The sequence below is a fragment of the Carcharodon carcharias genome, chromosome 6, assembly GCF_017639515.1.
Source record: "Carcharodon carcharias isolate sCarCar2 chromosome 6, sCarCar2.pri, whole genome shotgun sequence".
In the NCBI taxonomy this organism is placed as follows: Eukaryota; Metazoa; Chordata; class Chondrichthyes; order Lamniformes; family Lamnidae; genus Carcharodon; species Carcharodon carcharias.
In genome coordinates, this window is record NC_054472.1 from 3,014,501 (window position 1) to 3,039,919 (window position 25,419).

Below are 25,419 nucleotides of genomic sequence, written 5' to 3' on the forward strand. Positions count from 1 at the left end.
TGGTTCAGAGGTAAGTGAGCTCATCACTGAGCCAAGCTGACAGGTTAGTTAGTGGCTGCTCCCAGAACAAGAACGATGCAACAAGTTCATGGAAACTCAAGTTACAAAAGGCACCTTCCACACACACACAATGAAAGAAATATAAGCTGGACTTTCAGTCAGTAGCAGCTGACAACTGTAAAAATTTCCATTCACTAACTGTTCTGAACACTGATAACTACATGCACAAGTCTAGACTTCAGTTCTTCTGGAACAAAAATGACCTAAAATCAATCCACAAAATCTTAAATCAAGAAAATAATCATTTCAAAATAATTTTATTGAAATTATAACATATCAAGGAAAAGACAGAAGTAGTGGGTAGAAAAGCTGTTTGCGAATCACGTTCAGGAAATAAAAAATAAGACAATAAATGTATTAAAAAAAACTGTCACAAAAATAAAACTATGTTCAGCTTCATCTGGGCGCTGGAGCCACTCTGATGATCCACGTACTCCATGTTCTGAAACAGCAAAGAAATGGCAACGAAATTTGGTCATCCCAAACTCAGAGACTGGCATGCTGAGAAAGGAAGGTCCTTATCCTCTGCAGAAGTTCCTTCTTCACACTGTCTGGTACTAGGGCTGAAAAGAAGACACAGAGACCAAGAACACATTCAACAGGATCTTTTGAACAAAGCACAAATTCAGCAATAATGCACTGAACCGGTTAGAGTTCCACCCAGGATCATAGTGGTCCGCATAACAGAAGTACACACATTTCAAATTATCTACATTATATAAAAGTGGTCACAACATATATGTTTACAGCAAGAATGAACCAATTCCAATTTCCAGTGGGCTACACTTTTTTGAAGGGCCAAGGAGTGGAGCAATTGGTCGAAACATCTGGAGCATAAATGAAGCAGGCTGCAAGAACAGAGTTGGAGCAGGGGTTGAGTGGGTGTTCTTCTTATCCAGAAGCTGGGACAAGAGGAGAGCAAGAGTAGAGGCTTTCTTCACAGCTGAGGACCAGACTGGATTAGAAGTTTGGTTTTGGAGTTGGGATAGCGGTTGGTGAAAGAGACAGCGTTAACCCGCGGGGTCTACGGGGCGCAAGATCTATGGGGCGCGGGGTCTACGGGGTCCATGGGGTCTACAGGGTCTACCGGGTACTTAGTATTACTTAGGGAAAGGAGGCCCAATAATGAAAAGACCAAACTTTGCCACCAGTAAGTGTTTTTCAGCCATCGAGTCTGGCAAGAAAACTGTTGTAAACTAAATGAAAAGTTAGACAAAAGGAGGACGGTTTTTGCTCATAAGAGACACTTACCCATCCAGTGCTGAGGTAGCCTAGGTTTGGAGGCAAAATAAAGTTACTGAAGATAGAGTTATACTACATCCCTTATAGTCTCTCTCTCTCTCCTCTCACCCATTCACCCCATGTGACACTCGCTGGGAATGGTCAAAATGTTTGGAAATTATAACAGGAGTTGGGATTGGCATGGGGAGGAAAAACCAACAGGTCTGGCTAAGAGTAGCAAGAATCAGGCAAAGAGTGTCAGCTGAATGATGGCCAGTGTTTGAAAGAAGTATTTCCCTCTCCCCCTTCCCAGAGTGCTCAGGGAAAGTGAAGTATTTGTGTTTTTGACTGGTTCATAATGCACTCTTCCCTACAAGATCCTGCACTCAATCTTGCCTCAAAACTATTTACTTCATCTGACATGATCAGTTTGTAACACTGAAAGGCAGCTTTTATCTCTTCTAAGCTTTGCAAATCCCCTGTTTTAGATGTTAAATGTATATTTTTTAAAATTTGAAAATCAATTGTTATCTTTCAGCTCCTTCAGTTGTCCTTTCTCCCAAACCCTGGTCAAAACTGTTCTGGGAATACTCCTAATAGTTCAGCTATTGACTTTCTGAAGAAGTTGATCTTTTGTCTCACTTGTCATCTCAAATTCTAATTGCTCCATAGAGGACATCCTCCTATCTGACTGCTGTGTTCAATCAATATAAAAGCAAGACCTCTCAGGTTGTAATCTCTGGATTACTCCCAGTGCCACGTGCTAGCGAGCTCAGAAATAGGAGAATAGCGCAGGTGAATACGTGGCTTAAGAGTTGGTGCAGGAGGGAGGGTTTTAGATTCCTGGATCACTGGGACCGTTTCTGGGGAAGGTGGGACCTGTACAAGCGGGACGGACTACATCTGAACCAGAGCGGGTCTAATATCCTTGCGGGTGGGTTTGCTAGTGCTGTTGGGAGGAGTTTAAACTAATTCGGCAGGGGGAGGGGTCACAGCATGTTAGCAGAATAGGGAGACATCATAATACAGTAAAACAATCAAGTCAGAGGGAGTACAGCTACAACAAGCTTCAAGGGAGTAAGGCAAGGCTGGATAGCCTCTACTTTAATGCCAGGAGTATTACAGGTAAAACAGATAAGTTAAGGGTGAGGATTGGCACGTGGAATTGTGATATTGTAGCCATCGCTGAGACGTGGTTGAGGGATGGGCAGAATTGGCAGCTCAACATTCCAGGATATAGAACCTTCAGGCAAAACAGGGGAGGGGTAAAAGAAGAGGAGGCATTGCATTATTAGTTAAGGAGTCAGTTACTGCAGCAAGGAGAGACGATATCTTGGAGGGGCATCAAATGAAGCTTTGTGGGTAGAGCTTAGGAATAAAAAAGGGGCAACCACATTATTAGGTGTTTATTATAGACTCCCAGATAGTCAGTGGGAAATTGAGGAGCAAATATGTACACAATTTGCAGAGGTGTGTAAAAACAATAACAATAGGGTAATTATATTAGGTGATTTCAACTTTCCCAACACTAATTGGGATAGACATAGTTTTAAGGGCTTGGATGGAGTGGATTTCTTGAAATGTGTCCGGATGAACTTTTTAGGTCAATATGTAGAGGGTCCAACATGGGCCGGTGCATTGCTGGACCTAATTCTGGGGAATGAAGCCCAACAGGTGGTTGAGGTGATGATGGGCGAGCATTTTAGCAATAGCGACCACAACATGGAACAGTTTAAGTTAGTTATGGACAAAGAAATCGACAAGTTGCAAAAATGTGTTTTGGATTGGGGGGGAATGGATTTTTGTAAAATAAGGCAGGATCTGGCCAAGATAGACTGGGAGCAGTTACTTGTGGGGAAATCTACAGAGGAACAGTGGGGGGTATTCAAAAAGGAGATGGGGAGGGTACAGGCTCAACATGTTCCCTCTAGGGTGATAAGAAGGAGTGACAAGCCCAGAGAACCATGGATGACCAGAGATATTCAGGTTATGATGAGAAGGAAAAGAGAGGCTTTTAGCAGGTACAAGGGAAGCAAATCAGCAGAGGCATTAGTGGAGTACAGACAGTGCAGTGTGGAGCTTAAGAAAGCAATTAGGAGAGCAAAGAGGTGATATGAGAAAGCTCTGGCTGGTAAAAATAGGGAAAATCCCAAGATATTCTATGTATATCAATGGGAAGAGGATAACCAGGGAAAGATTAGGGCCCTTAGGGACCAAGGGGACAATCTATGGGTGGAGCCAGAGGACATCGCTAGAGTGTTGAATGAATAATTCACGTCCGTCTTCACCCAAGAGAATGAGGATGAAAGTATCGAACTCGGAGAGAGAGACTGCGAGGTTCTTAAGCAAATTGATATAGGGAGTGACAAGGTATTGGAGGTGTTGACAGGCTTAAAAGTGGACAAATCTCCAGGTCCGGATGATTTGTGCCCCAGACTGCTGAGGGAGGCAAGGGAGGAAATCACAGGGGCTCTGACACAAATTTTTAATTCCCCTCTGGCCATAGGAGAGGTACAAAAGAACTGGAGAACAGCTAATGTGGTTCTGCTATTTAAGAAGGGTTGTAGAGATAGGCCAGGGAACTACAGGCCAGTGAGTCTCACGTCAGTGGTAGGGAAACTATTGGAGAAAGTTCTGAAGGAGAGTATCTATCTCCACTTGGAGAGGCAAGGTTTGATCAGGGATAGTCAGCATGGCTTTGTCAGAGGGAGGTCATGCCTAACAAATTTGATTGAATTTTTTGAAGAGGTGACCAGGTGTGTAGATGAGGGTAGTGCAGTTGATGTAGTTTATATGGATTTCAGCAAAGCCTTCGACAAGGTCCAACATGGGAGACTTATAAAGAAGGCAAATGCACATGGGATACAGGGTAATTTGATAAGGTGGATTCAAAATTGGCTTAGTTGTAGGAGGCAGAGGGTGATGACAGAAGGATGCTTTAGTGACTGGAAGCCAGTGTCCAGTGGCGTACCACTGGGATCTGTGCTGGGTCCCCTATTATTTGTCATTTATATAAACAACATAGATGACTATGTGGGGGGTAGGATTAGTAAGTTTGTGGATGACACAAAGATTGGCCAGGTGGTTAACAGTGAGGCTGAGTGTCTTGGGCTACAGGAAGATATAAATGGGATGGTCAAATGGACAGATAAGTGGCATATGGAATTTAACCCTGAAAAGAGTGAGGAAGGAGTAATTACAGAAGGAAGTATTCAATGAACAGCATGGCACTAGGAAGTTCTGAGGAACAAAGGGACCTTGGTGTGTGCGTCCATAGATCTCTGAAGGCTGAGGGGTATGTTAGTGGGGTGGTGAAAAAGGCAAATTGGACACTTGTCTTTATCAATCGAGGCATAGATTACAAAGGTGGGGAGGTCATGTTGGAGTTGTATAGAACCTTGGTGAGGACACAGCTGGAGGTACTGTGTGCAGTTCTGGTCGCCACATTATAGGAAGGATATGATTGCACTGGAGAGGGTGCAGAGGAGATTCACCAGGATGTTGCCTGGGATGAAAAATTTAAGTTATGAAGAGAGGTTGGATAGACTTGGGTTGTTTTCATTGGAGCAGAGAAGACTGAGGGGCGACCTGATCGAGGTGTACAAGATTATGAGGGGCATGGACAGGGTGGATAGGGAGCAGCTGTTCCCCTTAGTTGAAGGGTCAGTCACAAGGGGGCATAAGTTCAAGGTGAGGGGCAGGAGGTTTAGGGGGAATGTGAGGAAAAAATTTTTTACCCAGAGGGTGGTGACGGTCTGGAATGTGCTGCCTGGGAGGGTGGTGGAGGCAGGTTGCCTCACATCCTTTAAAAAGTACCTGGATGAGCACTTGACACGTCATAACATTCAAGGCTATGGGCCAAGTGATGGTAAATGGGATTAGGTAGGTAGGTAGGTCAGGTGTTTCTCACGTGTCGGTGTAGACTCGATGGGCCGAAGGGCCTCTACTGCACTGTGAGATTCTGTGAATAAAAATCAAGTTTACCATCTTCCTGCCTGCCAGATCTACTGCTCCTTTGAACTCTAACAAGTCCCCTAGGTTCCCATACTAACCATTATACTGTCCTCAAGATGTATGCTTCCATATTTGCCTTACCTCTGTCATCTCTTCAGTCTCTTAAACTTATTCCACCATTCCATGCTGTTGGAAACGTGCTTGTGTTTACTTTTTTTATAATGTCTCAACAAGTACTTTCCAAAGTTCAGTTAATTCAAAAATTAATTATCTTTAAATTTCTGACTTAACCCTGATCAGCAGTCTGAGCATGACTGGACTCAGCTCTTGGAACATCATGCCCATGAAACACATGACATTAAAGGGCATGTACCTGTACAGATAGACAAAAAGCAGATTGTGGATAAATGAACACTGTGGATTAGCAGAGTAGTGATACTTCCCAGGATTTACTGGGGCCTCTATTGTTTCAATTTACATAAATAGTTTGGACATAGGCACAAGAGTAACAATGTTGAGCCTGACTGTTTTCTAACAGATTAGGGACTATGGCACACTAAGGAACACTATAGGGAGACACAGGCAGGCTAGCAGAGTGGCCATATGGGTAACAGATACAGTTTGATATGTTAGATATATTGAGGGGAAACACTGCATTGAAGCATTTGCTAATTCTGAGCAGTTAGCATTAGGCCATGGGTAAAAGTATAAAAGGTCCAGAACAGGTAGGGCTGTGGAAAACAACACCCATCTCGTATATAGAACCGGAATGTCTGAGCTAAGTATACAGCAACATCATTTACCCTGAAGACCATTAATGAGTGCACAGGATAAATCAAAAATGAATAGGCAAGTTTCATCATAACAGAATGTGGGACACCAAATAACTTCTACATTTCCAATATGTAAAATTTTGTTTTGATTTATGGTTCGTGAAAAATAATGCATGATTGCACTAGTTTATTATTATGAGGGTTGACTAGAATGATACCCTGCTCACCCATCTTCTTGCTGACCTACATTGGCTCTTGGTTTCTCAGTGCCTGCCATTAAAATTCTGATAGCGTCCTGATGAGTTCAAGGTGAAAAGCTTTGACAGCATGACTTTTTTTCAACAACACTAAAATTCTTATCCCAGTTTTAAATCCCTTTTTGGCCTCACTCATCCCTTTCTTTATCCTTCTCCAAGCCATTAAGTCTGCAGAACATGTGTTCCTTTGACCCTGGTTTCACGTCTCCCCTGTCTTTTTACTCCACATTAGCAGCTGTGACATTAGCAGTCTCAGCCTGAACCTCCAGCACTTGCTTCCTAAATTTCTCTATCTCTTCACCTCTCACTCCTTCTTTCCAATTTTGCCTGATTAGTTTTCTGTGAAGCACTTTGGGATTTTATTCCTACCTTAAACAGGTGCTACATAAAATGAAGTTGTTGATACCAATATAGTTATCCTTCACTTCAAATTGGATAAGCAAAGAAGAAAATATTTACCTCTTTGTTTGATCCAGAGGGATAAGATAGCAACTATGAAGTAGAACCCCACCCAATATTTGGAAAAACTCAGCAGGTCTGGCAGCATCGGCGGAGAAGAAAAGAGTTGACGTTTCGAGTCCTCATGACCCTTCGACAGAACTTGGAGTTCTGTCGAAGGGTCATGAGGGCTTGAAACGTCAACTCTTTTCTTCTCCGCCGATGCTGCCAGACCTGCTGAGTTTTTCCAGGTAATTCTGTTTTTGTTTTGGATTTCCAGCATCCGCAGTTTTTTTGTTTTTAACCCACCCAATATTTCTCTAGCCTTATAGAAATAGAGTGATTCTGAAGAAACTCGGCTCGAAACATTGACACTGTTTTCTCTCGCCACAAGCACTGCCATACCTGCTGAGTATTTCCAGCATTTTCTGTTTTTACTTCAGAGTGGTGCTCATTTTTGTTCCTTGTAGAAAGGTGTCACTTTAAGACACTTCTTTCATTTAGGAACAGTTCCAATGAATGAATCCCAAAGCAGATCCTCAGACTGCACCAGAAATTGGTGCTGCAGACAAGCTCACGTTTGAAATTGATGAATCACCAACCTGTACATGCCACATAAATTAACACATATACATACCTCTCCCTTTTGGAGTAATTTCTGCAACCAAATCATCAACTGTAACATGTTCCAACCCTTTTTCCCTGATCACATCTATTAAGAAAAACAGGAAAAAACAATTTCAAATCCAGGACAAGGAAAAAGCCACAAAATATTTGCATCAAAATAAGCAGCTGGCTAAATATCCAGTTCAAAACTTCAAAATCTGACATTTGCAATCTGTTGAGCTACTGATAATTGCATTGTACTCTATTTTTCTTAGCTCCTAAAATCAGATTATCCCTTTCTGTATTTTCTTTACATTACTTGAACTATATTATTGATATGATACACACAAAAATGTCAGAACTTAGTAGAACATGCAACTGTAAACTCACACTTCAACTAACTCCAATAATTGGTTCAACAAACTTGCCGCCAGAACTTTAAGCATTAAAGCTATGCCCCCATACACATGAGAACAATGTGCAGAGAAGAGGTACTCCAGCATACAGGGACAGCACAGCTGGAGCATTGTTCTTCCACATCTGGGACTTGCCACTGTTCTAGAATACCTCACTTTTAAACTAGCTGCCTCAAACTGGATAGCTTTTTCAAAATAATCATATAGCATAGAAACAGGCCATTCTATGATTTGAGCAACTCTCAATTCAGCTTACGCAGATCGACCCCATTTTGCAGTCACTGTTATTAACATAAAGATAGGTGCTTATGTAATTGCTTGAGAGATACAACTCCATTTTCTTGAGGTTGTTCTTAGACAGTTTAATTATGCTGGCTCAATGCCACTGGGACAAATATTTCTAATTGTTCCTCCTGGGAGAAGGGGGCCAGAAAAACAACACTGGTAATCTACCAGCTAAAAACACATTCTTATATTTTATAGCAATTCCATTTCAATACTGTTAAGTCAAGGTCCTGTGATGCTCACTGGTTGAGGGAGGCTTCAAATCATTTAATGAGAGTTTGTATTCTTCACCGGTAAATTAAAAGTTTGTCTTTATCCCCTCCGAATTACTTTATTTTTAAAAAATCTAGTTAGGTTTAAGGGCAATCACTTAAGCTGCACAAGAAATTACACCGAAGCTGAACTGAGTGCTTTTATGCACAGACTGTCAGAACCGCTCGTCCTGAAAACTATACGAAACTAGTAAATGATCCTAATGCTCATTCTTGGTCAGCCTGTAGTCACTTCTACCCCTGTGCTAACTGGAACACTTTCTCCAGTTCCAAGTTGCAGCTGGAAGGCTTCCTGCAAAGTGAAATCAGCCCTCTTCCCCAATGAACGTTTACCTTTACAGTGCGCTTTCAACTGATCTTTCCATCCACATTCAGTGAGCTTTGCTCGGAGCAACTCCTTCAGACTGTGGGGAAAAAAGACAGACTAGAAAGAATTGACATCCCAATTATTTAGACATTGGAAAATACATTTAAGATGGAAACTGTCTCACCGTTCTCGTTCTCCCGTTTCTATCAACTTCTGGTTTATAGTCGCTCGGAGTTGTGCGTCTTTATTCATTTCAGAAACCTAGTAACTGTAACAGCACGAAAGCATCGGCATTTATGAATGTGAAAGGGACAGAAGTGTTTTCTTTTGATTTTTCTTAACATTTAAGCAAAATTATTAGCTGACCATTTAGTGCATTTGAACTTTTCACAAGTGGTTCACATTCAGGGTGTGAACAGATGAGGATAAAATGCACAAATGTGCAAAGCCCCAAGTGCATGAAATATAGGATTTCTGTGACATTAATAAAGCACAGAGCTCTTAGCTGTGAAAATGTTTTTCACAAGGGAATTGGAAATTACCAGCATATTCTGATTTTATACACTAAAGTTTCTTGTTCTTAAATGGACAGATAGGTACAAGGGACAGAGGATAAACAAACTGTGAATTAATACAATAATCTCTCAGTTGAGGAAAAATCCCCATTGCTAATCTGTTTCTAGGTCTCAAAAGTAATTGTTGGCTTATTGTTGCCCTTTAGCCTTCTATCATTTTCACTTACACCCAGCATATTACATCAGATATGTAGAATTCAGGTTACAGTCACAAGAGGGAGATTTAAGGGGAAGACAGGTGACTGACTAGCGGCTCTTCAGTTCTGAAATTCTTTGGTATAAAACAGAAAGCAATCAGAAATAGTACAAAAGCTTTTAGCACCACGCACTCCCTGATTCCAGCCCCTTCCCTCGTTGTTTGCTAAATCAGATGCTATACAATCCCCATGCCCAGTCCCACTCTGAGCTGAGTTTCGAACTCCATAATACATCAATTGTCAAGATTGCTTTCTTCCATTGCTGTAATGTTACTAACATCGGCCCTTACCTCACCCTGGCTGCCAATGAAAATCTTACCCATATTTTCCATCTCCCGAATCAACATCTCCAACACCCTTCCCAAGTTCCACCCTACACAAACTACACATACATTTCTAATAAAACTGACTCCGGACACAACTGCATAGATGCCTTGTTTAGCAGTCTCTCACCTTCCTTACATATACGCACCACAGTCATAGGAGATATGCATTGAACAAAAAGGAGCTACAATCACACCAACACAAATTGCAGTTGCAAGATTTCAAACCAGACATTTTCTATTCACTAAACACTGCAGTAACAAAAGTAGTACACTAGTGGCTGCAAGAAAATTTCATAAAAACTTGCAATTAAGTTACCCTTCAAATAACATGAGATGTAACATATCCTTCACTTGTGAATAAGACCTGGCTAAACATAGCCTTACAACACTTCTGTGATTTATCAAAAGCCTAGAAGGGACTATCCAAGAGACAGCCTTGTAATTAACATTCATTGCTTCTGCATTATGACTGAGGTACCACAATCACACTTTTCCATTAGATAGCACCGAAAATCTCAGTGCTGAGTACAATCAAAGCTGTAATGACTTCTCAGTGGCAGCCATGTTAACTGTAGTGCTGTTCAGTGTTTGAATGCTACCCCATGTTGTTACCTTGCATCGTGATGCTAGGAATTATATAACAGCATGAAAGTGCTCTCTGCCAGCTCACCATGCCTCACCCACACCAATCTTTGAAAAAGAGAATTGTTAGCAGAACAAAAACTGAGAAAAGCCAAAAAGAGGTAATGGCTGCTTTTATATAGCACCAAGACCTGTGCTAATGGTGCCAGCATGGAGAAATAATACAAGTGCCATATAGAAAGAATCTGAATGCAAAGAGATTGTAGCCACAATTCAGAGTAAAGCAAAGGCACCAAAACACTCAACTTATACCTTTTGAAAAGTCACAAAGAAGCTGTATCACGTTTTACATCAGTAATTACTGGGGGAAAATGCCCAAAATCAGAAATCTAGGCCGGAATTTTCCAGTCCCTCACACCAGTGGGATCTTCCAATGTGAATGGAGGTTTCAATGGCTCACTGGCCCTGCTGCGGGTGAACCTGCCGGGGTTGGGATGGGGGGTCTGGAAAATTCTGGCCCGAGGTTGGAGTGCAGCTTGCAAATGAGACAAAAACTTGGGATAGTTTCAACCTGGGAGGAAAAGATAAGCAGGAGATTCACTGACTGAGCCTGGGCCAGGACTTCATCCCACAATGAGAAATTCTCTTCCTTACCCCCACCGGCTGGCTCTCTCATTCATCTCTTCATTCCCTCCATGCACCCAGCTTGCTAACCTTCTTTCCCCATACATAATCCTGCTCTTCACTCTCTTACATAGCTGTTCACTGTACCACAACAACCCCTCCCCTGCACAGGCACAAGAGCACAGAAAATAGGAGTAGGCCATTCGGCCCCTCAAGCTTGCTATTTGATAAGATCATGGCTGATCTGATTGTAGCCTCAACCCCTATTTCCTGTCTGTAATCGCCCCCCCCCACCACCCCCCCCAAACCGTCTCTTGTTGATCAAAAAGTTATTTAACTCAGCCTTGAATATATTCAATGACCCAGCCTCTACTGCTCTCTGGGGAAAAGATATCCAAAACTAATGACCCTCTGAGAAAGAAAATTCTCCTCATCTCCATCTTAAATGGGAGACCCCTAATTTTAAACTGTGTCCCCTAGTTCTAGTCTCTTCCACAAGGTGAAACATCCTTTCAGCATCCACCCTGTCAATTCCCCTCAGGATCTCTTATAAGAGATCACCTCTCAATTTTCTAAACTCCAATGGATATAGGCCCAACATGCTCAACCTTTCTTAAGATAACACCTTTGTCCCAGGTATCAGTCCCGTGAACCTTTACTGAACTGTTTCTAATGTAATATCCTTAAGTAAGGAGATGAAAGCGATACACAGCGTTGCAGATGTGGTCTTTATAGTCCATCCCCCCTGCGATAAACAACAACATTCCATTTGCCTCCTAACCACTAACCACTGGCTGTACCTGCAGACTAACATTTAGTGGTCCGTGTGCCAGGACACCCAGATCCCTCTGCACCTCAGAGTTCTGCAATCTCTCTCTCCATTTAAATAGTTTGATGCTTTTCTATTCTTCCTGACAAGGTGGAGGAGTTCGCATTTTCCCACCTTACACTCATGTTTACCCCCTCTATCCACAACCCCCCCTGACCCGCATCTTCACCCAGGCCTCTCCTCCCCCCCAATCATCCCGAGGACTAGCCCCCCTCAGACCTCTCCCCTTCCCACCCACCCCTCCGACCTCTCCCCCCTCCCCCAGACCTTTCCCCCCCTCCGACCTCTCCCCCCTCCCCCAGACCTCTCCCCCCTCCCCCTCCCCCCAGACCTCTCCCCCTTCCCCCAGACCTCTCCTCCCCCCCCCCCAGGCCTCTCCCCTTCCCCCTCCTCCCCCAGGCCTCTCCCTCCTCCTCCCCCCCCTCCCCCCCGGCCTCTCCCTCCTCCTCCCCCCCCTCCCCCCCCACCTCTCCCACCCCCCCCCACCCCCCCACCTCTCCCACCCCCCCCCACCCCCCCCACCTCTCCCACCCCCCCCACCTCTCCCTCCCCCCCCCCACCCCCCCCACCTCTCCCTCCCCCCCCCCACCCCCCCCCACCTCTCCCTCCCCCCCCCCAGCCCCCCCACCTCTCCCTCCCCCCCCCCAGCCCCCCCACCTCTCCCACCCCCCCCCCACCCCCCCCCACCTCTCCCTCCCCCCCCCCAGCCCCCCCACCTCTCCCTCCCCCCCCCAGCCCCCCCACCTCTCCCTCCCTCCCCCAGCCCCCCCCACCTCTCCCTCCCTCCCCCAGCCCCCCCACCTCTCCCACCCCCCCCCACCCCCCCCCACCTCTCCCCCCCCCCCCCCCCCCCCCCCCCACCTCTCCCACCCCCCCCCCCACCCCCCCACCTCTCCCTCCCCCCCCCCCCCCCCCCCCCCACCTCTCCCTCCCCCCCCCACCCCCCCCCACCTCTCCCACCCCCCCCCCACCCCCCCCACCTCTCCCTCCCCCCCCCCCACCCCCCCCACCTCTCCCTCCCCCCCCCACCCCCCCCCACCTCTCCCTCCCCCCCCCCACCCCCCCCCACCTCTCCCACCCCCCCCCCACCCCCCCCACCTCTCCCTCCCCCCCCACACCTCTCCCTCCCCCCCCCACCCCCCCCACCTCTCCCTCCCCCCCCCCCACCCCCCCCACCTCTCCCTCCCCCCCCCACCCCCCCGACCTCTCCCTCCCCCCCCACCCCCCCGACCTCCCCCCCCTTTCCCCCGACCTCTACCCCCCCCTTCCCCCCGACCTCTCCAACCCCCCTTCCCCCCGACCTCTCCCCTCCCCCTCCAGTTGTCTCTCTCTCTCTCTCTCTCTCCCTCCCTCCACAGATTGTTCCCTTCCACCCCCCCCAAGGGCCTCAGCCTCACCTCTCTGTGCGCCTCTCTCTCTCTCTCCCTCTCCCTCTCTCCGAGGAGACGGCGCCTCAGCTACACCGCTTCCCCCGGACACCCGCGGCCCCCCAACCACAGTTCCTGGGCGCCGGGAACCGGCTTTGTGACCCATTCCTGGAGTCAATAAAAACACAAGGGGCCGCGCAACAACAACAACAAAAAAAAAGCGAGAGAGAGAAATGTTTCTTTTTTTTAATTAAAAAAAGTGAATGAATCCTGTTCGATTGTGACTGAGGAGCAGCGGAAATGACGCGTGGTGCCGCCACCATCATCGTCCCCCGAATACCGAACAGAACGACATCAAATCATAACCCCACAGCTAAACTAATCCGGCGTCACAAACACAGATCGTATTTCTAAATGAATGTTGATAGGTGTCAACAAACCCAACCGCGGGTATTGAGTTAATACGTTAACAATCTATTCGGAGGACTACAACTCCCGGCATGCCCCGGGGCTGGTGACCGGAAGAGCCTGGCGGACAGCCGGAAGTGAGTGATGGCGGCTGCGAATTGTTCCCTCAGTGTCTGCCGGCACCTCCTCGACCCCAAGTTTGACAGTTACAAACTCTCCCTGGAGACGCTGCCCATTTACACTGTGGAGTTAGATGACGGTGAGTTACCGGGGCAGCCGCCCCTCCCTGCTTGCAGGCAAAAAAAAAAGAGAAACCCGCATTTCTATAGCGCCTCTCACATCCTCAGGGTGCTCCAAAGCCCCCTTCCCAGACAAGGAAGGGCTGTTTGAGATATAGTTACCTTTGTAATGTAGGAAACGTGACAGTAATTCTATGCAATGTGATAACGGCCAGATAATCTGTTTTCCAGTTGTTAGTGAGGGCTGAATGTTGGCCAGGACACCAGGGAGAACCGCACCCCTCCCCTCCCCTCCCCACCGTTTCTTCCTCAAAATAACGGCCATAGCATCTCCTACGTCCACCCGAGAGGACAGACAGGACGTCGGTCTACTGTCTCGTCTGAAAGATAGCACCTCCGACGTGGCTGTACTCCCTCAGTACCGCACTGGGTTTGTCTGCCTGGATTTTTGTGCTCAAGCCTTCTAGAGTGCGGTTTGAATCCACAACCTTCTGACTCATACATACATACATATGGCTTAGGAGCAGGAGTAGGCTCTGAGCCTGCTCTACCGCTAAGTAAGATCATAGCCAATCTGGTTGTGGCCTCAACTCCTTATTCGTGCCTGCTCCCCCTTAACCCTTGACTCCTTTGTTAATCAAGAATTTATATAAATCGGTGTTAAAAATATTCAATGACCCAGCCTCAACTACTCTCTGGGGAAGAGAATTCTACAGACTAATGACTTTTTGAGAGTAAAAAAATTCTTCTACTCTCCATCTTAAATTGGAGATCCCTTATTTTTAAACTCTGTCCCCTAGTTCCAGTCTCTCCCATAAGGTGAAACATCCTTTTGGCATCCACCCTGTCAAGGCCCCTCAGGATCTTATATGCAGCACTTCTCATTCTTCTGAAACCAGTGCATTGGAGGCCCAACCTGTCCAACCTTTCTTCATGAGATAATTCCTTCATCCCAGAGGCAAGAAAGACCAACTGAGCCATGAATGATGCCTGTTCAACTCAACTTTTCAGCATTTTCTGCTGGACCTACCCACGAACAAATTGTGCTTTCTTAAAATGACATCTAACAGCCTTTCCAAAAAACAACTATTAAACACATCATGCACTAAGGTTCAATATTTTGTGGTGCCTGATTGCAATGGCTAGTTATTATTGGTAATGTTATAAAGGTGAAACTGTTAGTTTGGTTCAGATGGCAGCACTCTTGAAGCAAAGGGTCGTGGCTTCAAGCCCCATTGCAAAAATTCAGCAAATAATCTAGGCTGGCACCTCAGTGTGCTTGTGAGGGTTAGTTACCTAGTTCAGAGTTGAACTGTGGGCCTGTCTACCCAATCGGGTGGGTTTAAAATATCATGGGGCACCATTTGATAAAGAATAATGGAGTTCTGGTGTTCTACATAACAACAATGTCTTCACTAATGACACCAAAACAGATTAACTGGCAATTCTAATATTATTGGTGGGATCTTGCGATGCTTAAATTGGCAGCTTACTTGAAAGTCACTCCACTTCAAAAGGAATTGCTTATGCTTTGGGATGTGATAAGCTGCTATGTAAATGCTGCTTTCCGAATTGTCTTTTATTTAATACAGGTATTCACTTTATGTTTCAGATGGTAAATTTAGTGGCTAGTGGGAAATAGCAATACAAACCAGGAATGTACTGGGCTCAATCTTGATCTATGCTGACTTAGCTTATTTCAACCATGGAGGTTTATAAAACTGAAGGCGGCCATTTGGCCTGCTGTGTGTGTGCCTATTCTTTTTGGTGCCGAAATCCACAGCTAATCCTACTGGCCTCTCTCCTAGCCCATGTGCCTTTCTGTGCTTCATCTGTTCTTTGCCTCAGCTGCTTAAAGCAAAACATTTCAACCTCTAATAACTGTCTGCAAACAGAACATAAGATCATAAGAAATAGGAGCAGGCGTAGGCCATTCGACCCTTTGTGCATTCTCTGCCATTCAATAACATCAGGGCTGATCTGATTGTGGCCTTAACACCACTTCCCTGCCTCCCCCCAATAATCCTTAACTCCTTTGTAGATCAAAAATCTGCCTAACTCAGCCTTGAATATATTCAGTGACCCAGCCTCTACTTTCTGGGGAAGAGAATTCCAAACCCTAATCACCTTCTGAGGGAAAAAAAAATCCTCCTCATCTCCATCTTAAATTGGAGACCCCTTGTTTTGGAACTGTGCCCCTTAGTTCTAGATTTCATCATGAGAGGAAGCATCATCTGGGCATCCACCCCGCCAAGTCCCCTCAATCTTATATGTTTCAATTCTGTGGATTTCTTTCCTTCAGAGCAGTGGAGCAGGATAATTGAATATTTTTAAGGCTGAGTTGGAAAGATTCTTGATTGACAAGGGAGTCAAGGGTTACCGAGAGTAGGCAAGAAAGTGGAGTTGAAGTCACAATCAGGTCAGCCATGATATAATCAAATGATGGAGCAAGCTTGGGGGGCTGAATGGCCTCCTGTTCCTAATTTATGTATGAGACAGAAGGTTGTGAATTCAAACCCCACTCTGGAGACATAGCACAAAAATCCAGGCAGGTGCAGCCAGTGTGGTATTGAGGGAGTGCTGCAATGTTACAGGTGCTGTCTTTCAGACAAGACATTAGAACAAGGTCTGTCTGTCTTAGGAGGATATAGAAGATTCTGTGGCACTGTTTTGAAGACGACTTGGGAGTTGGGGGGTGGTGGTTCTCCCTGGTATCCTGGCTAATATTCAACCCTCATCAAACAATTGGAGCACTTCTCATTCTTCTAAACTCCAATGAGTACAGGCCCAACCTGCTCGACCTTTCCTCATAAGACAAACCCCTCATCCCAGGAATGAGCCTAGTGAACCTTCTCTGAACTGCTTTGAATGCACCTTTGTCCCTCTTTAAGTAAGGTGACCAAAACTGAATACAGTATCCTCACCCCCTCTCTTTCTTCTGACAATTTTAAATCAACTCCTTCTCACTGACTTGCAACCAGAGAAAACTGCCTTTCCCTATTTGTTTTAACAAAATTCCTACTAATTTTAAAAGTAATTTTAATTTACTCTTGGGCTTCTCTGTGGTACTATTCATAGTATTTCTTCTATAGTTAGAAAATGTAAGCATTCTAATTGACGACAGGTGTGAGAAAGACAGTTACCAACATCCCAAACATAAAAAATTGAATTCACTGCACACATTGATCTTTTAGAAACTCAAAACCAGTGCTGGGAGATCAGGGAGCACTCTTTCAGCACCACCACCCCCCCCACCCCCGACCCAGTTCGAATAATGTGTCTACTTTCGCGCCTCTTACTTTGAATAGGATTCAAGATCTTGCCTAGGATGCAGGAGAGATTCACTGAGATGATATTAAAAATAAGAAGCCTTAGTTATTCAGGGACACTTAAGAAAGTGAAGCTCTATTCATTTAAATTTCAATGGTGTTCAAAATTGAGGGGCTTTGAGGAGGTTGGGGAGTTAAAAATTATTTCTACAGATTGATGCATCAGTAACAAAAGAGCATGTATTTACTACCAAAAGAATGAAGGAGATTTTTTATTTGGAGGGAATTATTAGGACATGAATGACCCTTTGGGATATAGTGATTAAAGCAAAATTCAAAATGGCTTTTGAAATGGAATCTGGAACTCCCTCCCTAACAGCACTGTGGGTATACCTACACCACATGGACTGCAGTGGTTCAAGATGGCAGCTCACTGCCACCTTCTCAAGGGCAATTAGGGTTGGCAATAAATGCTGACCCAGCCAGTGACACCCACATCCGGTGAACAAATAAATAAAAAAAAGGTAAAAAATTGAAAAAATAAAATATAAGGATATGGAGGACACGATTAGGGAATGGGAAATCAGAGAGCCAGCACAGGGATGATGGGCCCAATGGCTGACAATGCTGCAAAATGTGGTGTATCGATAATTTGATTACATTTTACAGCTACAGTCTTTCATGTTGCATTATGCTGTATTGTGGGATACTCACTGTACTTTCCTCTTACCAGGTTATATGAGAGGAATCCACTGACCATGTGTAAGGAAAGGGAGGGCAGCTCATGTGCTCATTGCATATTAATAAAACATCAGCATGTGCTGGCCCATAGTGATAACAGCGGTATGAATTTCATCAGTCATTGCTGTCTGTCCTCTAGCCTGTATTATCAAATCATACAACACAGGATGAGGCCATTTGACCCATCATGTCAGTGCTCACTCTATAAAAGAGCTATTCATTTACTGCCTCCCCCGCTACTTCTCCAATTGTCCTGCACACTTTCCTTTTCAAGTATTTATCCAATTCCTTTTTGAAAGTTATTATTGAATCTACGTCCACCACCCTTTCAAATTGTGTACTCCAGATCATCATAACTTGTTGTGTTTAAGAAATAGCCTCATCTCTCCTAATTCTTTTGTCAACCACTTTAATTGTGTGTCCTTGCTGGACTCTATCACGGTGCTGCTTTATTTTGCAATAAAAAATCTGAAGGACCTTGCAGACATGTTTTGCCAAGTCAAAGATAAAGCTCTGTCCTGCAGTATAATTAGCAAAAGTATAATCTTAAGAGCTTTTGAAATGGATACTTCAGTAGTTTCCTGCCAAAAAACTCAGATGTGTAATTGGGTAAACAAAAATGTTAATGAAGCCAAATGGGAAGTGTCACACAGCGGAAGAAAGATTGAAGAGTGAACATGGACCTGGGAACAGAAGTATATTTGTCACTTCTCAACTTTGTGAATTAAGAAGAACAAATGGTTGAATCCATAGCCAGATGAGTGCAGTAGAAACCTGCAAAGCGATGGATTGGTTATTTTCATGCCTGTGTGTCCCTGGAGAGTGAGCATGTCTGTTTGCTGGAACGCTGGTGGTCTTCTGCCACCGGGGGCACTGGAGGGACTGGAGTTTACTGTGGGCACCTGGAACATTATGCTTCAATTTGATAAGTTTCCTTTAATTCATTTATAATTTGTGGTTTATTATTTGCGCCTCTGTAAAGAGGAGCACTTTGTTAACTTTTGTTAATTACTGTTGATGACATCTGTCATCCCCATTGATGTTTTACCAAAAGGGTCAGCAATGGACTGGTCGGGCTGCACATATGGTCCTTGTGAAATTCTGGAACAAGAATGAGCACATGTGGAGAGGCAGTAAATTGCAATGAAAGATAAGCATTAAGCACAAATCCAGAAAGAAGGCTTCACTGACACACACAAAGTGTTAAATGACAAATAATAAACCCAGAGCTTTAACTCCAAGGCAGATCAGATCTGTAGAACACAGGACAGAAAATTAAATTACTGAAAGGTAAATTTAAATTTATGTTAACGAAACATTTTTACTCTTAAGTGTGATTGATCTAAATTACTAATGAAGAGAATGGGGTCATTGTCTCTTGTTCGTTTGTTCTGTAGCTAATCTAACCTGGGTTTCATTCTTGGATGTACCTTTGGTGTTTATCATTGAGCCAAGGTACTTGAATTTGTCCACTGCCTCTATCTCTGTGTTTCTAATCTTGACTTTTCCATTGCCATTTAGAACTGTAACACTGGTCTTTGTCTCACTTATGTTCAGTCCAAAAGATTTCACTGTGCCTTTTGACTAGGCCTGCCATAGTCTCTAGCTGTTCCTTTGTTCTGGCTATGAGTGTGGCATCGTCTGCATACTAAGATTCCATATGCTCTGACCTTTTATGATATGGCCACGTCTCTCTAGTAACTCTTCCTGCACCATTCTCATTATCTTCTCTCCCACAGCATTAGTGACAGAAAATACCCCTGCTTGACTCTGTTTCAAACTGCAATTGGTTTCTATGCCCACCACCAATTCAGATGACTCCTGAAGCATTTCTGTTAGCTCTTGTATTAGAGTCTGTAAGTGCCTTCCGTAGGGAATCATGCTGGACAGTGTCAAAAGCTGTGTCAATGTCTCCACCTAGATGTATATCTTTATGTGGATTTAAATCTGTCCTTTAAAATTGTGTATAATTGACTCAAGAACACATGTAAAGCCATTAATTTTAAACATGACAAATGATGTACCTGTAAGTATGTATTGTTGATCTTATTAAATTCAAATGGGAAGGTTATGCTTGACTCGCCTTAAGCAAATATACAATATATTTGATTCTTAGAAAGCCTTCAGTAAGGTACTGCAAACATGAGGTCTTTCACAACACTGCTGCTTGTGCCCTGACTTGCATCTAAGCCCTGTTTAGCCATAGCCCCCTGTGTTTGCTGACCTACATTGGCTCTTGATCAAACAATGTCACAATTTTAAAATTCTCATCCTGGTTTAGAAATTGATTTGTTGCTTCGCCCCCTCCCAATCTCTGTAATCTCCTTTGGCTTCACAATCCCCCTAGATGTCTGCACTCCACAAAGCATTCTCAATTTGAAACACTCCACCATTGGTGGCTGTGCCTTCAGCTGCCTGGGCCCTAAACTCTGGAATTCCCTCCCTCAACTTCTCTGCCTCTCTACCTCTCTCTCCTCCTTTAGATCTATCCTTAAAACCTATCTCTTTGACTCAGCATTTCGTCACTTGGCTGATTATCTCTTTATATGGCTTGGTGTCCAATTTTGTCCCATAAACCTCCTGTGAAGTGCACTGGGATGTTTTACTATGTTAAAGATGGTATATAAATGCACGATGTTGTTATCCAATTGTAAGGATGTGGGTAAAAGCAAGATACTGCGGATGCTGGAAATCTGAAACAAAAACAGAGAATGCTGGAAAAACTCAGGTCTGGCAGCATCTGTGGAGAGAGAAAAAAAAACAAAGTTAACGTTTCGAGTCTGTATGACCCTTCTTCAGAGTTGAAGAGAAGTGGAAATGTGATGTAGTTTATACTGTTTAAGGGGGGTGGGGCAGATGGAGCTGGATAGAAGGCCAGCCATAGGTGGGATTGACAAAGATGTCATGAACAAGAGGGCAAAGGGATTGTTAATGGTAATGGTTAGTGCTAAAAGAGGTGCTAATAGTGGTGTAAAGGTAAGAAAGCAAAATGTGATTATAGCAGAAAAAGGGTAGTATTTTGTGAAAGAACAACATGGAACAAGTGACAGATGGTCCTGTAGGGGATGGGGTGGGGGAAGGGGGTGATGGTGGGGAAAGAAAGGATAGAAAATGGGGAAAAAAGGGAATAAAACTACAGATAAATGAATAAAAATAAAGCAGGTGGGTAAAAAATGAATGTAGAAGAAAGGGGATGAGTAAAAGGGGTTGGGGATGGAGGGGAGAGCTCATGGCCTGAAGTTGTTGAACTCAATATTCAGTCTGGAAGGCTGTAAAGTGCCTAGTCGGAAGATGAGGTGCTGTTCCTCCAGTTTGCGTTGAGCTTCACTGGAACATTGCAGCAAGCCAAGGTTGGACATGTGGGCATAAGAGCAGGGTGGAGTGTTGAAATGGCAAGCGACAGGGAGGTATGCGTAATGCTTGCCGACAGAATGAAGTTGTTCCGCAAAGCGATCACCCAGTCTGCGTTTGGTCTCTCCGTTGTAAGGGAGACCACATTGGGAGCAGTGGATGCAGTAGACTAAATTGAAGGAAGTGCAAGCAAAGCCATTTTAACATAGCATCTTGCTCTCTTGCCCACATGTCCGTCCTTGGCCTGCTGCAATGTGCCAGTGAAGCTCAACGCAAACTGGAGGAACAGCACCTCATCTTCCAGTTAGACATGTTACAGCCTTCTGGACTCAACACTGAGTTCAACAACTTCAGGTCATGAACTCTCTCCTCCTCTCTTTTACTCATGCCCTTTCTTCCACATTCATTTTTTTACCCACTTGTTTTATTTTTATTCGTTTATCCATAGTTTTATCCCCTTTTTCCATTTTCTATTCTTTTATTTTCCCCCCAACCCATCCCCTGTAGGGCCATCTGTCACTTGTTCCATCATATTCTTTCTCACAATGCTACCCTTGTTCTGCTATAATCACATTTTGCTTTCTAACCTTTACGCCACTATTTACATCCATTTTTAGCATTAACCACTACCATTAACAATCCCTTTGGCTGCTTGTTCATGACACCTTTGTCAATCTCTCCTTTGTCCCCACCTATGGCTGGCCTTCTATCCAGCTCCACCTGCCCCACCCCCATTAAACAGTATAAATTACATCACATTTCCACTTCTCTTGAATTCTGAAGAAGGGTCATACAGACTCGAAACATTAACTTTGTTTTTTTTCTCTCTCCACAGATGCTGTCAGACCTGCTGAGTTTTTCCAGCATTTTCTGTTTTTGTAAGGATGGTGGATCCCGCTTCCACCAGGGGTGTTGAGACAACAGCATTGATGCATTTAAGGGGAAGCTAGTTAAGCATATGAAAGAGAAAGGAATAGCAGGATCTGCCACAAAAACAGAAAATGCTGGAAAATCTCAGCAGGCCTAGTAGGTTTTAGCAGGATCTGCTGATAGGGCTAGGTAAAAGGGATGGGAGGAGGTTCGTGAAGAGCATAAACTATATACCAGTTGGTCTGAATGGCCTGTTTGTGCTGTAACTCTTTCGAGTACAAACACGTTTCCATCTGTTTTCAGATGGAGTTACATTGTTTCATAGTTTGCCATTGTGAGATTTGAACTCTTGGTCTTGGGGTTACAAACCCAGTACCATAACCACTTGGCTATTCAGTGCTGTAGTCCTCATACTGAGCTGCTGAGGTGAATAGACTGCATGCTGGCTAAGACTAGTTGGCAACTTCCTTCAGGCTCAGGCACTTCACATCAGCTGCTGATTAAATGTTAAAGTGTCAGTGAGCCTCGGAAAAAGTGACAAGTTTAAAGAGACGATACAGTATGTATTGGTAAATATCTTTGCCTGTTTTAAATGCTAGGTGCTTTGAGATATATCATATTAATACATTTGCAGTTTCACAGTATTTCAAATGGTAACAATCCAAACAGCTGTTGTCACCTCCTAACGAATGTGGCCACAGAATGTAATTTCCTCACTTAAATCAGCTGCTTTCCTTTCTTGTGCTGGTTCAAGGAACTTTTCATCAATCATTCCTGTTTGACACAATTTCAGCAAATGTCAGTAACACAACTCAAATATATTCAGTTTTACTTCAGTGTTCAAAGCTAATTTGTACATCCACGCATGTGTTGTTGACTGAATGACATGTAAATATTCTATTCTGAATAACCGTTTTGGATTTGGCACAACTGATTTTTTTTCTCCCTCCTTGGCATTACAAAATGCTCGCTCTATACTTCTGCTGCAATATAGATCCCACAACCTTACCACAGCAGGGAGAGTGCAAATACTGGGCCAAGACTAACAGTCTGAAAGAAGGAGAGAGACAAATAGATAAACTGGAAGAGAGAGAGAGACAGATGAGCAAAGAAATCCATGGGAAGGAATGGAAATGTTCTGTTGCACCAACCTTATTCCACCTGTCAATAGCGAGGTGAGAAAAATACCTGGCATTTCTGATTCATAGGGTCCTGGATTTGAGTCCTACAGCATGTAGTCTACACTGGCATTCCCAGTGCAACACTCGGAGTGCTACACTGTCAAAGGTACCACCTCAGGAGCATGTAAGAGATCCAATGGAACTATTTCAAAGAAAAGCACGGAATTTCTGTCTGGTGTTCAAGCCAATATTTATCCCTCAACCAACAGTTCCTTCAAAAGTGCTTCATTGATTGTAAAGGGCTTTGGGAAGTCTTACAAGGGTGTTATGTAAATCCAGGTATTTTGTTTTTCTTTATTGTGCCAGCCATTGTCAGGCATAGAAGCTTTATGACCAGATCCTGAGAAAACAGTACCATGAATGAACACAGTGTGGTGTGCGTGGTCTTGAAATAAGAATGCAGTATTTTTGAACAGCAGTATGCCTTGGCTGAAATTGTTCCTGCTATAGAGTTGCTAATAATGCAATATTGCAACCAATAATTATCTTTAGAATGTAATTTTAAAAAAGAAACAGTAATTCTGTAATTCCTCACCAGAAGTTGCAGATTTAAGATAATTGGCAGAAGAATCAGAGGTAGGATGAGAATTCTTTGGGCAGCATGTTGTTGTGTTCTAGAAGCATTTCCAGAAAGGGTGGTGGAAGCAGAATCAATGTGGACTGTGGAAAGGAAATAGGATGTATACTTGGAGGGGAAAATGTGCAAGGCTATGGGGGATTGATACTATTTGGATAGCTCTGTCAAGAGCTAGCACAGGCAGGATGGGCTGAAATGGCTTGCATATGCTGTAAGATTCTTATGATTGTATCAAAAATGTGGGACAGGTGGGACTGACCTTTGATGCCAGATTGGTGTTCGTGAACTGTAAATGCACATTGTGACTTATTCCTGCTGAATTTGGCATATAAGTGTAGTTTTAAGGGGACTGATTCCTTATCTATTTTGATGTTTTTATTTTATCTTGTCCTTGATAATTTTTCTTCCTCATTTTCCTTCCCTCTCCTTTTCCTCCTCTCCAGTAAGTGTTGGATCTAAAACTTGCCTTGCCAAACAAACAAAATTTTAACCATGGTTCCCAAATTAATTTTCATTAGAGCTGGGGTGCACAAACTATGGCCTGTGGTTTTCTGTTTTCGCTTAAATGTCTAGCTTGTTAGCTAGTCCTGTTTGAGATTTGTGGGCCAAGAGATTTGGAGAGAACATTAGTATTGTTGCCTTGTTGTTGGATAAATCCTAAACAGAGCACAAAGATCTGCTTCAGCAGTAAGATATATATGCCCGCACACTGGTGGGTTTCCACTGTATGCACATAAGTGGCCTGTGAAGACTCAAAGCTTGGATGCTGCTACACAAAAGGTTTCTCAGCATTTTGGTACAGCATCAAATAACTCTTAAACATTTGATGCAGTACTTCAAGATGTTGAGAGAAGAGACACAATAAAACAATATACATTGCAGCAGTAAATTCAAATTCTGCAGTTCAATTATTATGCCGATTAAGGTACTCTGTCAGCTTTCCACCAACGCCACCCCCCCCACCTTCAAACTTTCTTTTTAACTATTTTTTAAAATGCAGTGTTGTCAACTGTATGGCTCAGGCATTGGAGCAAGCATGTTGAATCCAGAAAACTTTTAGCCAAAACATTGGCTAAATCAGCAATCAAAGCTCTGAAGTCCTGTTACTTTTAAATTAACCAAGTCTCCGTCAAGATCCCTTGCATTCAACAGACCAAAGGCAGTTAGCAGGAGCTATGTGCACCGGATGCATTCTCACTCCTCTGAGTTCACTCCTATCTACCCTTAATCTCTCCCTCTATATAAATCCCCAACCCATAGTCATGGCCACTTCCTGACTCGCCATCTCATGTGGCCTGACTATTCCCATTGTATCAGTCACAGAGAAGGCCACCTCTGATTTCTTCCTTGTATTGCCCTTCATCCCCAACACCCTCCTACTCGCTTCTGTTTCTACTTCTGTGAAGAAAAATTCTCTCAGTTCACTTGTAAATGTACTTTCAAACTCCCAACTGTTTGACCTTTGGTCCCCCATTCACCACAACATTTCTGCAGCTACCAATCTGGTCAGCCACTGCTCACTTCCACCTTTGATGCCCTAGCCCCCCATTAAAGTTATTAATCACTCTTACCCTGGCTGTTCCTGCCATCACTTCAGTATGGCCCTTATCTCCATTCCCTTAAGTTCAAGGTATGGAGATTTGAGTGGTTCATGTGGACAGCTACTTTAGCCATTCAGTGCCAGATGTGACTGG

General features: G+C 44.0%; 2 protein-coding genes across 4 annotated transcripts in view; one reads left to right on the forward strand and one right to left on the reverse strand.

Annotated features, from left to right (window-relative positions):
- Positions 1 to 301: 301 nt before the first annotated feature.
- Positions 302 to 13,204, reverse strand: eny2 (ENY2 transcription and export complex 2 subunit). Of its 2 annotated transcripts, none has more exons than XM_041189098.1 (5): positions 13,120 to 13,204; positions 8,774 to 8,857; positions 8,616 to 8,686; positions 7,341 to 7,415; positions 302 to 623 (listed from the first exon to the last, which is right to left on the reverse strand). In XM_041189098.1, the coding sequence occupies exons 2-5, from the start codon at positions 8,839 to 8,841 to the stop codon at positions 547 to 549; spliced, it is 291 nt and encodes a 96-aa protein (XP_041045032.1). In that variant the 5' UTR covers positions 8,842 to 8,857; positions 13,120 to 13,204; the 3' UTR covers positions 302 to 546. The 2 variants fall into 2 exon arrangements, with proteins under 2 accessions (XP_041045032.1, XP_041045033.1); XM_041189099.1 differs by lacking the exon at positions 13,120 to 13,204 and adding an exon at positions 10,582 to 10,806.
- A 391-nt stretch (positions 13,205 to 13,595) lies between these two features.
- nudcd1 (NudC domain containing 1) overlaps positions 13,596 to 25,419 on the forward strand; it is a 115,392-nt gene continuing 103,568 nt past the window's right edge. The window contains exons 1-2 of one of the 2 annotated variants that reach the window (XM_041190460.1): positions 13,625 to 13,756; positions 22,962 to 23,142. Coding sequence is in view for 1 of the 2 variants with exons in the window: in XM_041190459.1 (XP_041046393.1) it covers positions 13,642 to 13,756 (115 nt within the window). In the remaining variant the exon portion in view is untranslated. Of the gene's footprint in view, positions 13,757 to 22,961; positions 23,143 to 25,419 lie in introns of both variants that reach the window. The other variant, XM_041190459.1, reaches the window with a different exon arrangement.